The following is a 14,700-nucleotide window of genomic DNA, read 5'->3' as shown; positions in this document are numbered from 1 at the left end:
GTAAGGAGTGCTAATTATGTGCAGGCTGCTTCCGTTGTGTGGGCTCAAATGTTACCGAAAGGCCAGAGCCTGGTAGCTGTACTCTGTATACAGGAAAAACAAGTGCTATAGGGCAGGCTGCTAAGGCTGAATAGCCAACTTGGCATGCTGGGAGGGCAGGGGGAAAGCAGATGGTGTGATGTTTTGAATTAGTCTCTTTTTTTTTTTAAGAGGCTCCCTACATGTGCCACAACTGCCTGATGTGCTACTGACCTGCTCCTTTGTGCACAGATCAGTACAAGGCAGTCTTACCTGAACTCCTCGCTTGTGTTTCACTTTCTGCTGGTTGATCAGCAATTCTGCCCTTAGTTAATGCTCTTTGTCTTGCAAGGCATTTTAGAAACTGTTAAATGCCTGTCATTGTTTAATATGATGTTAGAGGATTTGACAACTTTTTAACTGTACCTAATTTGGCAGTAGGTACAGACTTGTATTGCTGATTGACTATGTGGAAATACAGAAATGCTACCCGATTGAGTTGGCCACAACTCTTTTGCAGACCTCCAAATCAAGTCCAGGAAGCATTGGTTGGTTATAGGCTCAAAATGCAAATCTGAATATAATCTGATTTCTTGCTGAAGCTTTATCTTGCTTGTAGCTTTCCATTCTGCATCTGAAGCAGGGAAGGGAGCAGCCAAGAGGTAAGTACACTCCTCCAAACACTTTAATTTCATGTCTAGAAGCTTTATACGTTTGTGGTGTGTAAGCTGTAACATAGTAGAATTTTGTGATAACAGTTTTGTGAAATCATCTGTCAGACTTTTTGTTTAATGGGAACAAAAGTTGATCTCCCTCAGAAAAATAAAAATCAGACCAACTCAATGCATTGAAAGTTGCTCTGGCATTTTTTGTTATGTTGATAGGATTCAAGTCTTTCTATTTACTGTCTTCTAAGCAGTACAACTGCATTTTTTTTCTAGTCTTGGTGTTTCTAATGCTATATCAAAGGGTAAGGTGGGTGCAGAGCATTTTCTCAATGCACTAGTGGAGTACTGAAGAGTGAATACAGTTCAATCAGCTCAATGATGCTGAGATAGAATGAGATGCAGTAAATGTTTTCTGTAAAAAAAAAAAAAAAAAAAAAAAAAAAGTGAACTTACTCAGTGCTCAAAGAACCTATGCTAATTTTTAGAAACATTTTTAAAATTGTTGTACCAAATGTAGAGTACTGTTCAGGGAATAAATGCAGTGCTTGTATCAGGACAATATTTAAGTTGCTAGGGAAAAGAATGTAATGTTTTTCTGGTAGAAAAGTCTGTGTACATTGTTTGTAAGTACTGGCAATGAAAGCATGTGAATTACACACACAAGCTCAGGGATGTTGCTGTTTCCTTCTGAGAAAACTTCTCATTTTGCTGAATTCTGCAGAGGTTTTTCCCTTTGCAATATTGCTACAGTCACTTATTCTTTAAAGATTTTCCAAAGCTACTCTTTAACTTAGTATTTTAAAGTTTCCATGCATTGCAATTTTTTTTAACTGACCCTGCCTTTGAAGTACTGCGCAACTGATCTTTTCTGATGCTGCAGTTCTGTGTATGTATACATATAGATGTGTCTTATGACACAGTAGACTCTTTCCTTAAAGCAAAATGCAAATAACGTGCCTGGGGATAGGATTGTTCCTGAAGGGCAATGTAAGTTTGTTGTTATTGTGAATAGCTTTGGTTTTCACTGTACATACCAATGCTTCCATGTAAGATGCTGGAAATTATGTGGCCACAAGAGGTAATGGTTGTTAAAGCAAATGCATCTTTTTGATTCCATTACTGTTTTCATTGAGTCCTATAGACATCTCAGTTGTTCTGCCCCAAAGAGGAAGCAGAAACAGATTCAGGTATCACCTCCTGTGTTTGCTTACTGCTGTCATTTATTTCTCCCCTCATTTTGTCCATCTCAATCTCTAGACAGAAAGATCTGTAGCTGTCAAGGGGCCTAACAATTGGACAGCATAAATGTCTACTCATATGTTGGGTGCGTGATTTAATGGATTTTATTCAGTGTTTAACAAGAGGTCTGCACTAGTCTATTTTCACCCAGGTTTAGATGGATGTTTTCCCTGTGCAGATTTAAATAGTGTTCAACTCCCCCAGGGGCATAATGGCTGACATTTTGGAGTAGATGAAATCTACTGGCTTTGACAATTTAATTTTAGCTCTAAGGGAAACTTGAAACCAAATTGTGATGTTCACCCACTGTGAATTAACAGCTATGTAATTCTCCGCACTGGTTGTTAAACTGTTGGTTATACAAAGTGAAGCCAAACTGTTTATACAGCTATTTATCTATTTATATACACTTGGCTGTGGTTACTTGAAAATCATTTACCATTTCCAGGAGGTCATTAGTGCAGTGAAAGAAAAATTCTGCGGCACTAAATGGATCCCTCTTGCTGTGGAATGCATTGATTAGACTGTAGGATGATTGTGCGCTGATTAAGAAAGAATTTCAGTATCTATAAATAAATTCCTCTGCACTCTGCATCTTAATAGTATTTGGCTGTTAGGAACCAGTGCCTGAAGGAATCGGAAGAAAGGAAGGCATTCAGGACCTTGTAACAACAGAAGAGAAGACAAAGATGTTTTTGTTGTTACTTTTTTTATAATCCAAATAACAAAGTTTGAATCTTACATTAGAGAACAACTTATGTCCTAACATGTCCAGCCTGTGCAAGATGCCAAAAGCCAAGATCTGGGTGGGAAATGCTAAGGGCATCTCTCCCTGCAATTAGCATCAGCATTAGACTGCCTGTATTAGATCCTAAGTAAGTGTTTCATATCCAAGGGCTTGGCTAATTGGAGAAAATTAAATGCTAAACACTCCCTTTGGGAGTGCTCTTAGAAGAGCAGCATCTGTGCAGGAATTGCTGTCAGCTCTGGTCAATCTCCAGGAGCTGCCACAGCAACAGTTTGTCCACAGGAGCTCACTGATATCTGTTATTTCAGGTGGATGAGTTGTAGAGACTGCCACATGGAGAATCTGTTGATGCATTGTAGTTGTTTGTCTTGTCTCATTAATGTTTTGTCTGTGTCAGTTACCATGTTTGCTAATCATTTCTTTTTCTGCTCTAGTAAGTGTAAAGTACCAGAAATTTGTTGCTTCCTACTTTGTAATGAAAACAGGTAAAATGAATAGTAGCTTGAATTCAATCTGTATTTGGTTTGAAAGATAAAACTTTCAATAGCAGAGCTTCTCTTGCTATGATATAATGAGTGACTGGAACCTTATACCAGTGCAGTTCATCCAGTTTTCAGAACTTCTCATGAAATAAACTGGTGCTGCTGGGTAAAGGCTTCCATATGTGGCTGAAAGTGGATAGGCATTGCCAAATACCTTTTGGTGAGGGCCTGGCAACATTTCATGTTGTCTGTACTCACAGATAGATTAATGGCTGGTGGAAACAGGAAGTGGGTTGCCTTGGGGAATACTGGAAAGAGTGGATAAAGTGAAGAAGTGCCAAGTTTGAAGTCTATCACTAGTGCAAGATGTGCACAATTTCTTTATAAAAATAGCTTAAAGAAGAGGCTGAGTTTAAATGCATACTGATAAGATACACAATCAATAAAGCTTTATTTTGGGAAAATTTTAGGAAGGTCAGTGATGCTAGAAAGTGTGCTAACAGAACAGAAAACTGTCGAAGTTTCTGGGAAATGGGCAAGTCCTACTTTGTTCCAAGTGACAGACTATGTGAGGAGTGAAGGCCAGGAGTGAGTCTTTCACACTCTAATACATCGTTAGGAAAAGTCATAGAGACCTGGAGCAGAGGCAGTGGGCTTCCTTGCCCTCAAGCTTATCTGTTTAGTTTGGGTCAGCACCAGAAGATAGCTCTGGAAACCAGAGTGTGTAATGGCACAAGGCAAGACCTGGAGTTTCTTCTGGCAAGGTCATGAAGAGGCTTTAGAATAAATACTGGGAGAGAGCACTAGCTGTTGAGGACTGAGCAGCTGGATGGCTGTGGTTGTGGCCCTCCTGTGGAGCTGGGAGTCACACTGTGCTGACCCACAGCCCCAAGAAACCCTCAGCTGTCAGGTGTGTGAAGTGGTGTGTTTCCAGTGCAGGACTTTTAAATGTTTCCTCTTATTGCTTTCCCACAGGACAGCTAGTTCTGAGAGATGAGCTCTTAAGGGGAGTCAGCAGCAACAGGCAGTAATGTAAGCAGGTTGTCATGCACAGTCTGAGTGTGAAGGCTGTTGTTTCACTCACTACCAGGCTTGATTTATTATAGCCTAAAACAGTAGTGCTAGTTGATGTGTAGATGATCTGAAGAGCTACTTTATGGGGACAAGTGACCAAGTTCTTGCAGACACCCAAAAACACAAAGCCCCTGAGTCAAACTGTTGTTAAGAAACCCAAAACATCCATGCTGTAAGCATGCGAGCTCGTAATTTTGTTGGGTGATAGAGGCAAGGAGGCAGAGCATCATCATCTATATCATGAAGTGGAAGTAGGTGGCAATATGCCTGCTGCTCCCCCACTCGGGGCTGACAAGCAGATTGAAGAGTCGTGCATGGGCAGTGTGACAGGGCCAGGCGTCTGGGTGTTTCTTTCTGTGCCCCAGCCTGCCCCAAGGCACATCAAGCTTGGGAGACTAGAAAACAAGCGTAAACACCAAACAAAGCAGCGTTCTTCGGTGATGAATGCTTGATGTTTGGCCAAACTTAGCCGCGCTTTTCTGACTGCCACGACTGGGGACAAAACAAAAATCCCTTTGTGAGGAGACTTTCACGGCTGAGGCCGACGCCCGGCTGAACCCTGAAGGGGCGGCAAGCGAACCGCCGCTTCCCGCCTCGCCTCGGAGCCGGCGGCCGCGCGGGGCATGCCGGGAGCTGCAGGCCTGAGGCGCGGAATACTCCCGCCAAGACTACGCCTCCCAGCGTGCCTCGGGGCGGCGGCGGCGCTTGGCAGCCGGGCTGCGTACGTGGGAGCGGGAGGTGGCGGCGGGTATGGGCGGCGGCGGCGGAGGGCGGTGAAGCCGCCGAGATGTGGCTGAAGCCCGAGGAGGTGCTGCTGAAAAATGCCCTCAAGCTGTGGGTGCTGGAGCGCTCCAACCAGTACTTCGTGCTGCAGAGGCGGCGGGGTTACGGCGAGGAGGGCGGAGGCGGGCTGGCAGGTACTGCGCGGGGCGGGCGGTGCTGCGGTGGCCGAGCGTGGGCCGATCCGCCGTGGCGGGGTGCCTCGGCTGTTTGTTTTCTTCTTCCCACCCCCTCCTCACCCCCCCCTTCCTCCTTTTTTTTTAATTATTATTATTATTTTTTAATTGCTCTCCTTCCCCTTCGCGTGCACCCCAGTACGGGGCTGAGGTGGCAGAGCTGAAGCTCTGGGTTCCGTCAGACGGGAGACAGCACTGACACAGCGACAGGCTCGCTGTAACGTGCTTTATTTCGTGAGAACTGATGGTGCAGACCGGAGTTTCCAGGTTTGGTTATTGTCCGTGGCGTAACGTCCTCCGGCACCCCAGCTGGGAGGAGAAATGGCACAGGGACGTGGAGTCACGTTGGGATGTCACAGAACCAAGGGGGTTGGGAGGAACTTATGAAGATCTCCCAGTCCATCTTCCTCTGTTCTGTTACAAGTGACAAGATCCGTTACCCGTTATCTTGTCACTGCACGCTACTGAAAAGAGCCTGGCCCCATCCTTTGGACTCCTGCCTTTTAGGTATTGCACCCCAGGGTACCGCTGGCCATATGGCCACAAGGGTGCACTGCTGGCTCGTGGCCAGCGTGGTTTTGAAGTGTTTCGAATGAGTTGTGCCTCTGGGTTCATGAGTATGAGTTGCACCTTCACCTTCTCTCTAACTGTAACATCATAATGTAAGCTGTACTGAATGTGATGCATTGTTGTCTTATTGAAGCATTTATTAATTCTTCCCAACAATGTAATAACATCTAACCATCTGACTGACAAATTCCACGTGTAGAAATAACCCTTCCCACCAGAGGAGTTTCACTGGCATGTGAACCACTTATAGGGGGCAAGAAACATGTAAAAAGAAATGACTGCATAATCCCAGATTCCCTGCTAGGAAGATCATAATGTTATAGGTAGATAATGTCAGGCTTCGGCTTACAACAAAGGATGATGTCTTTCAACCCTGGTCACCAATCTGGGTTAGCTGTTCTCTGTCCTGTGTCTTTGGAAACCAAAGCAAGCTGAAGTGGTACAAAGGTTTTCTGGCAGTGTGGTAAGATTCACCCAAGACCTGCAACTAAAATGAAAGAATGAGATGTCTGTCACTGTTCTCCTGACCTTGCAAGCATATGGCAGCATGGAAGAACATCCAAGTGGGATAGTTCCTTTGGTATGCCTTCCTGGATGGTGTTACATGTTTTGTTTCTATAGCTTTTCTATTTTTATGAGGTTCACACAGCTTTTATTTGCACAGTTTACTTTTTAGTGAACAGAAGCAGAAGAAAGATTTTTCTGAATTAAAGTGGTAAATAACAAGGGTTAGCAGAAGAATTGGAAAATAACAGAGTTAGATTTGTGTTTGCAGGTATGAAAATATTCAAACCTCCTAGGTATAAACGAGCATAATTTGCTATGCCTGATTTTAATTTCTTAGTGCTGTGTGTGACTCAGATAATTAGTGCTTACTTCAGAAAAAAAGCAATGAACTGCTATTATGTTATGCCATCGCCTAGGAGAGTGCCAAGGAGAGCCTTTTCCTGTTCTCATGAGCAGTGTTTTTCAGCTGATGCGATACAGGGTTAGAGGGACTGGGAAATGGAACCCTGAAGGAGTAGAGGGGCAGTGTCTCAACATAGCATGGGGAGGAGGGTGCAGAGTTCTGCATGGCTGGGATAGACTGATGGGCTGGCTGAGGGACAGCTGCAATAGATTTCCAGTGATACAAGAATATGCTCAGTAAGGAAGTCTTTGAGGAGGGAGCAAGTGAGGGCATAACCAGAAGCAGAAGGTGCAGACCAAGTAAAAGAGGAAGGCAGGGTTTGATGTGTTAGCATGGGCTTATGAAGAAATTCATGCTTTGATTTGTTTGTGCATCCCTTTTGGAAAGGTACAGCAGGGTCGGTTTGTCATCTTTTGGTGATGGCTAGCTCCTGTGGCTTGTGTCCACGCGTAGTGTGGTTTACTAGTTGGCTGGTGTGTATAGACATGGATACATTGTGCTGGTTTTGCTTGGCCTTGGTCCTCTCTGCTTTTTTACACCTGCTTAGTTTTACAATTCGTTCTCTTTTCTTCCTTAGACCTCACCTAAGGGTGCGGATACTGTAACCTGTTTGACTGGTTCTACTTCCTGGTGTTTCACATGCATTGAGTGTCACAGAATCTTCTGCCTGTAGTGCAGCTGTGTAGCCATGTCCTCCAGTCCTTTGGTTTTCTGCAGAGCCACTACAGGAGGTCTGCTTAGGCCTTCTAGGGTGTATTTGTAAGGATACAGTTAAACAAAATGGTTTGTGTGATGGAGCGCAGTTACAGTGACAGAAAACTGCTGCTGCGAATGCACATGCTGTGCAAAGATCTAGTGAGATCGAGTATGTAGGTCATAAAGACGTTGTTTCAGTTGTATATATTGTTTGGTTATAGGACCTTAGTTAGAAAGCAGGTATTCTGGAGTAATTATATATGATGTTACAAAATACCAGTCTTTCAGTGACATGCTTTAGCTTTTTCCTTTCTCCTCCAGTGTACAGCACAGCTGTGAGAGGAGAGACACTTATTGGTAAAACACATGGAAGGGAATAATCTTCCCTGCTCACTGAATGTGCTGCGCTTGAAAAAAGGGAGATTTCAAATGCAGGGAAAAATCCTGGCTCTTCAAGTCCTAGATTTCCGGCAGCAATTACTGCTATCCTGAATCTGCAGAAAGTTCTTGATGCTATTCCTGCTTTTAGAAGATGCAGCCTGTTGTCTGTGTCACTGCTAACTAGCGTGCTGGCAGAGGAGGCTGGAGGAAAGGGAGACAGAGCTAGGCTTGTATATGCACTGTGAGAAAATTTACTTTATCTGTCAAAAGGCGTTATGTTAAAGAACACTTTAACATGGTGGCTATCAGTGGCAGGGACCTTGTCTTGCACAGAACTTCCTGTTGGGTCAGTTAAAAATGGTACTCAGTGATCTTATAGGAATTCATTTTAGTGGGAATAGCAGGGCAGGAGAGGAAGCTTGGGAAGCTTTGCATTGTAAGTAGGCTCGGTATGTGACAGAGGTGATGTTTGTTTTTTGGAACTTTAAGGTCTGTGCTGTGGGGTTGGGTGTGAGGCTGGAGAGGTGCAGCTTGTGCTTCAGCCAGTTTTCAAGTTGCCATAGAGGTCTATAGTAGTGTGTCCCGCTGTCTGGTGAAGGGCAGTATGGCAGCTCTGCTGGCACTGGGAGGAGCAGGCAGTGCTGTGGTGTGGCTGTGCTGCTGCCTTCGGGACAGAAGGGTTGGCACTGAAGGTCATCTTGCTTGGTCTCTGCAGGAGGTGCTGCACTGCTTAGATGTTCAGGAGTTTTACCCACCTCTGTATTTAGCTTTGATTGTGTGTTGAATTGACATCTATTCATGTTATGTAGCCTTTAGCTGTACAGAAGCGAAGAAACAGAGAAGCTGATGCATGTCAGACTTGCCACTGGACCTACCAAAGCGACCAGTTTATCTTTCTTACAGAGTAGTGTTTCTAGTTTCCCAGTTTTCAAGGATATCTTTATTGCCACAAGTACTTTTACATATGGCCCTGAATACACACCTTTGTTTAATAAGCTGCCATTGTCTCACCTGAGCCATAACCACTGACCACAGAATGTAAATTGTAGATAGAGATGAAATCTTACTCACAGGAGACTTAAATGAACCTGTTTTACATCTCAATTGCTAAAGAACATTTGCATCTCAATCCATGCTCTGTAGTGCCTTAAGCTGAGGTTCCTTAGTCATGAGACTGAAGTTGATTTCGAAATACAATTAAACAAAACAAAACAACAACAAAAAAGGAGTTCTGTGCTTAATTTGAAGAAATGGGAGAGAGAGACTCATTCACAAGTTGACATTCTCCCATTTTAAATAAAGTATACTGAGACAATGAGTTTTTGTGGCTAAGTATAGTGTGTGTTTGTAAATGGCCAGTTGTCACTAGATAAACTTTTTTTTCATTTTAAGTGAACCAAAATGCTGTGTAAATGTATATGACATTCTGGGATGAGGCTTTATCTTACTTTTGTAAACAAATATTTATGGTGGTGGGGATTTGTGGTTTGGGTCTCTTGCAGTGCACTGCCTCCAGGGTTGATTTCCCTTTTTAATGCACAATTTATTAACAGATTGACTTTACAATACAAAAACAACTGAACAGTTCATGTTAAAGCCATTGCTTTATATTCTTCACGTTTATGTTTCTTCTGAACGTACAGATGCTGGTTTTGGAAGGTGCTGAGGCTGCTCCATGCATCCCTGCTGGGAGGTGTCCTCAGTGGGATTCCACCCATTCTGTTTCATACTATAAACGGGTGTTGCTCTTGAACTATAACAAATATCTGATTGAAATGAATGATACTTATTTTCTGACACAAGCCTACTTTTTTCATAGTGTTTTTCCCCTTTGGACTTGCTCTAAGGTTCAGGTTGCTCTAAGCCTCAGGTTGCAGAAAAGAGCAATTATTGCCAAACCAAATTATTCCTACAGAGCACCAATTTCTGCATTTGCTGTCACTCGGATGCAGCTCTTACATTACTTTCACAGAGTGCCTTTTTACATCCGTGTAAACAAATACAGAGTGAAGCCTCGGTTGTACCTGGACGTGTCTGTTTGAAAGACCCTGGGGACACGGGGCTGGCCAGCACTGTGCTGATGAAACATCTCTGTCTGTAAGGAGCTCTAACTCTCATCAATATTTGATGTCCAGTAACACTTCTAATGTAGTAAATCAGGAGAGTGATCTGGTTTTAATTTCATCAATTATTGATCTCAAAGGTACTGTTAGGCAGCAGAGGAGCAAACAGGCTTGTGCCAACTCTGCTTCAGAGCAACAGCACTTCTTTAGGGAAAGCAAACGGCAGTACTCTCTGGATGTGCCTGGTGAAATACAAGAACACAGCAGTGTTGCTTCCAAAAGACAAAGTGCTGGGCACTTATTTTCACGTAGCAGATGGGCATTATTGCCATAAATTGGTACAAGTGAGAGCAAAATTCATTGCTAACATGTTCTGGTGGATATCTCTGCAGCAAAGTACCAAAGATACTATGCAAGGCACAGTGCTGGCATGTCACTTTGTGTTACCATTGAGTCATCTGCACTCAGCTCTGAGGGTTTGATGTGGACCACTGAGGCAGTTTGTTCCTGATATTCTGTCAGCTAATGTTTGTATTCCGTCGGCCCAAGGTTACATAAAGTTTGCAAAGATCACCTTATTACAAAGCTATTCAGGTTTCCTGGCCCTTTTATTTTCTAGGTTGTTTTACTCTATTCATTTAAGTATCCGTGATGTTTCTCAATGGTTTTCCTTAAATAACCATGAAATTGAGAGTGTTTTCTAAAAACAGAACCCATTCTCCTTGTGAGTGTGTATCACTAAAATTGCCAATAGCTGAAATCATTCCCTGTGTGAGGCTGGAGAACGACTGAAATCACTGCCAGAAACTGTGGGTCCGACTTAGAACAGAGGTGAGAATGGAATCAGAATTGCTCAGATTGGAAAAGACCTTAAAGATCATAAATTCCATACTACCCTAACTCTAGTAGGTGACCTTCCGAAGGTTGTCCCTAGAACTGGTGTTTGAGAACAGTATGCTCCACATCATTGGCAAGGGATTGGCAAATAGGGTCTGCTTTGCTTTTTCCCCTTGCATCCCTTATGGAGGTAATGCCACTATTTGGGTTGAGCAGTTGCTGATTCTTCTACTCTCTACTGCTTTATTTTACAATTAATATCTTTGAGACTTTCCTCATCTGCAGCCTTGGAAGTGAACATTCCCATCTTGTAGTCGGAGCACATTCAGGCCCAGGATAAGCAGGTGACACTGCCAGGTCCTTGCAGTGATACCAGTAACTGCAGCTGTGAAATGAGCTCATCACCTCTTGAGTATTTGTTGGCTGAAGCACTGACCTGCAGTTGTGTTGTAGACAGAGCACTGCTGCCTGGTGGAACTACTGAAATGAGCAATACTGATGCAGCTTATTGTGCCTAAAATCTGATGGTCTTCCAAACTGATGGGAGCTCTTACAGCACTCAGGAATGCTACTCCCTAATGTGCTCTCACTCATTCACACAAGCTGAGCTGTTGCATCAACCTTAGCAATCATGACTAATGTCTTGGTACCATATATTGTAACAAAAGTATGATTAGGAGAATTGTAGAAGATAATAAAGTATCTGCTAAAGCAGAGCCAGCTTTGTGATGATGAGCTCAGTGTTATGACTCAGTAAGCCAAAGCTCTTAAAGTAGTTATGAATGTTATTTATTCAATGACTGACTGTAGTTTGAATTTACCAAAAATGCTACTTTTCAGCAGGCAGTCTATGAATTACAGGCAATGCAAAGTAATAGTGTTGATTGATGAAATTTACTGGTCTTTGGGTTCCCTTTGTGGTTTTTATCGCTCCCATTTTTTTAAGACAAGGAAAATCATTCTGAGGGGTGGCCAGCAGGGACAGGGAGGTGATTGTCCCCCTCTACTCTGCTCTTGTGAGGCCCCATCTGCAGTATTGTGTCCAGGTCTGGAGCTCCCAGTACAAGAGAGACAGAGACAAGAAAGTTGGAGAGGGTCCGGAGGGGAGCCACAAAGATGATCAGGGGACTGGAGCACCTCCCCTACGAAGACAGGCTGAGGGAGCTGGGCTTGTTCAGCCTGGAGAAGAGAAGGCTGCAGGGTGACCTCATTGCAGCATTTCAGTACCTAAAGGGAGCCTACAAACAGGAGGGGAATCAACTCTTTGAAAGGGTAGATAACAGTAGGACAAGGGGAAATGGTTTGAAGGTGAGGGAGGGGAGATTGAGGTTGGATGTCAGGGGGAAATTCTTTACAGAGAGAGTGGTGAGGTACTGGAACAGCTGCCCAGAGAGGCTGTGGATGCCCCGTCAACCCCTGGAGGTGTTCAAGGCCAGGTTGGATGGGGCCCTGGGCAGCCTGGGCTGGTATGAAATGTGGAGGTTGGTGGCCCTGCATGTGGCAGGGGGTTGGAGATTCATGATCCGTGAGGTCCCTTCCAACTCTGGCCATTCTGTGATTCTGTGATACTTAATAGCCACATTGATAAATCACATGGGGTCTGCACTGGAAGAGAAATAGTGTTCAGAGGATAACTGCCCAGATAAAACTGAGAGGTCTTGCTTGGCTTCCCAGAGTACTCACAGCTGGTACTTTCCTAATTTGAGAGGGTATTAACGGAAGGAAAGTCGAGTGATAGCATTGCTTGTATTTTTTCATCGCTGCTGTAATAAGATTTACTTGAGCATCAGGATCCAGAAGTTTGTATTTATTTCTGTGTAGATTTTTCTTCTTTTAGAATTTCTTGATTCTTAACTTTAAATACAGCTTTTAAGATCTCTGAGCTGTCTAACATCTTTGTTACTCTCAGTGAGAATGATTTTGCTTGCCAAGATAAAATGCATACTTATTTTGTCAGGAAATATATCGAGAGAAAGGAGAGAGTGTCTTTTTTTTTTTTTTTTTGGTAGAGATGAAGTGTGTTTTGTTAGTATTTTGATATAAACTGTGTTTAAGTGGAACTGATCAAATATCTAGGGGCAAGGAGGTAACATGGTCATTGTATCTGGTACAAATAATCTGTAATGAAGTAACGCATCTTATGTAATACACTCACATATGATGGCAGGATGAAAACTACATGTTCCATAGTTTATAGTGGAGTCCTCTGATAGACTTGGTTAAAAAAAGCCATTTTGTAGCCCAATGCCTGGAGAATGGAATGAACAGGAAAACTTCTGTCTATATAGGGAGTGTAACATGGTGTTCTCATGCGAAAGAGTGCATGAGATTTTCGAAAATCAGACATCATGTTTTTACAGTTTCCCTAGAACTCTTTCCTTTGTCTGTAAAACAGAACAACAGTAAGTGACTAATGAAGAGGTAGTCCAATTTCTGCTTGTGCTTATTAAAGGCTGGGAACTGCCATGATCCTTCTTAGTTTATCCTCTGGCTTACCATACTGCATAGCTATTGCTTCCATGGGCATCATCTCAAACTTTTTCACCCTCAGTCTGTGTTTATAATGGCTTTTGTGTCTGTAACAGCTTCCCAGCAGCTTCCTCTGGGAAGGCTTTTCGTTTTGTTCATTTGTGGTTCTTTTTTTTTCTCGGAGTTTATTACAGAATAAATCTTCACTTGGATAACATTCCTATTCAGTAAGAAAGGGACTGGGGGGTAAGTATGCATTTCACAGCTTTAATTTTACCAGGCTGTGTGTGTTTTCTTCAGGTCTTCTCGTGGGAACTCTAGATGCAGTATTGGATTCTACGTCAAAAGTGGCCCCATTTCGCATCCTGCATCAGACACCAGACTCACAGGTCTACTGGTCCATTGCATGTGGTATGTACTGTTCTTTTAGAAGCTAAGTGAGTTTATAAGGTGAAAACTTGGGATGCAGAGGATGGGCTGAATCTTATGGTTGAGTTAATCCTCTCACATCATTCATTCCAGTGATCTTCACATGGTTGAAAATTATTTGGTAATTATGTAGTGATGCTCAGGATATTTCAGATCTGAGATTGACAGTGGTTTATGGTTCCAGTTTTTCGGAATATACCTATGGACCCTTCATATGATAAGGTCAGCTTGCCTGTTTTTTGCAGCAGTCTATACAGTACTAAGGAACTGCCTTGGTGCTCTCTTAGAAGTACAGGGGCACAGTCTTTTATTTTCTAAGCCGCAAAGGAGGTCTGTAACTTGGCACAGTTTAGGACGATGTGGAAAGTTGACCCTTGAGAGGATTAAGCGTGCTGTAGGTATAAATATCAGGAATTGCTTATCTGATTTTTTTCCTACTTTATCTTTGTTAAAAATGAGCCAGCCTTCCCGTCATGATAGCAGCTGAATTCTTCCTCATATCTGTTGCTCTTAGGGTGTAAGAGGTTCTTTCTCTTTTGCATGTTATGTTATTAGTCAGTAGCAAATGGAAAAGAAAATTGACCTTGAAAGTGGAGTACGTGACTTTTCCTAAAGCATCGTTATTACTAGGTTGATTTTGTTGCTGTTATTGTTTGTTTTTAAATTCTGCAGCTTCCCCTGAGAAATAAGTGTAAATTCCTTTACACAGACTGCTGAAATACCAAGTATTCAGAGAGACCTCCATTTCAGAAGTTGAGAAAACTCAGTTCTGTTCTTTCTACCAGTAAATGCAGTGCTCTTCTTGCATTGAATTTTACTGTTTTCTTTATAAACCTTCATACTTCACCTTAAATAAGCAATTGTGCCTTTTCCTGTTTGTTAAAATTAGATTAGCTACTTTATAAATTCTGATTTCTCCTTTTCAATGTTCAACTCAATTGTTTCTGCATTTCATGCTGCAGTGCTAATCGGCTTGTATTTGTGTTCTTCAAGGGCTCATCTGAGGAGCAGTAGTCAGCAAGAGAATTGTTAAATGATTTAATGTAATTCATAATGTCTCACTTAAAAAGGGCAGCATTATAAATGAAATACAATACAATTTGAATGGCTTGTGCATTGACTGCAAATAAAATTTTGAGACTTCTTCTGGAGAGGTCAGA

At 42.7% G+C, this 14,700-nt stretch overlaps 1 protein-coding gene across 1 annotated transcript in view; it reads left to right on the top strand.

Moving 5' to 3' along the window:
- Positions 1-4,931: 4,931 nt before the first annotated feature.
- TBC1D8B (TBC1 domain family member 8B) overlaps positions 4,932-14,700 on the top strand; it is a 31,549-nt gene continuing 21,780 nt past the window's right edge. The window contains exons 1-2 of the mRNA XM_031602686.2: positions 4,932-5,146; positions 13,412-13,522. Coding sequence (XP_031458546.1) covers positions 5,017-5,146; positions 13,412-13,522 — 241 coding nt within the window. The 5' untranslated portion in view covers positions 4,932-5,016. The remainder of the gene's footprint in view (positions 5,147-13,411; positions 13,523-14,700) is intronic.

This window comes from Phasianus colchicus, chromosome 14, assembly GCF_987193195.1.
Source record: "Phasianus colchicus chromosome 14, bPhaCol1.hap1.1, whole genome shotgun sequence".
NCBI classification, from domain to species: domain Eukaryota; kingdom Metazoa; phylum Chordata; class Aves; order Galliformes; family Phasianidae; genus Phasianus; species Phasianus colchicus.
This window is presented reverse-complemented; position numbering and strand designations above follow the sequence as displayed.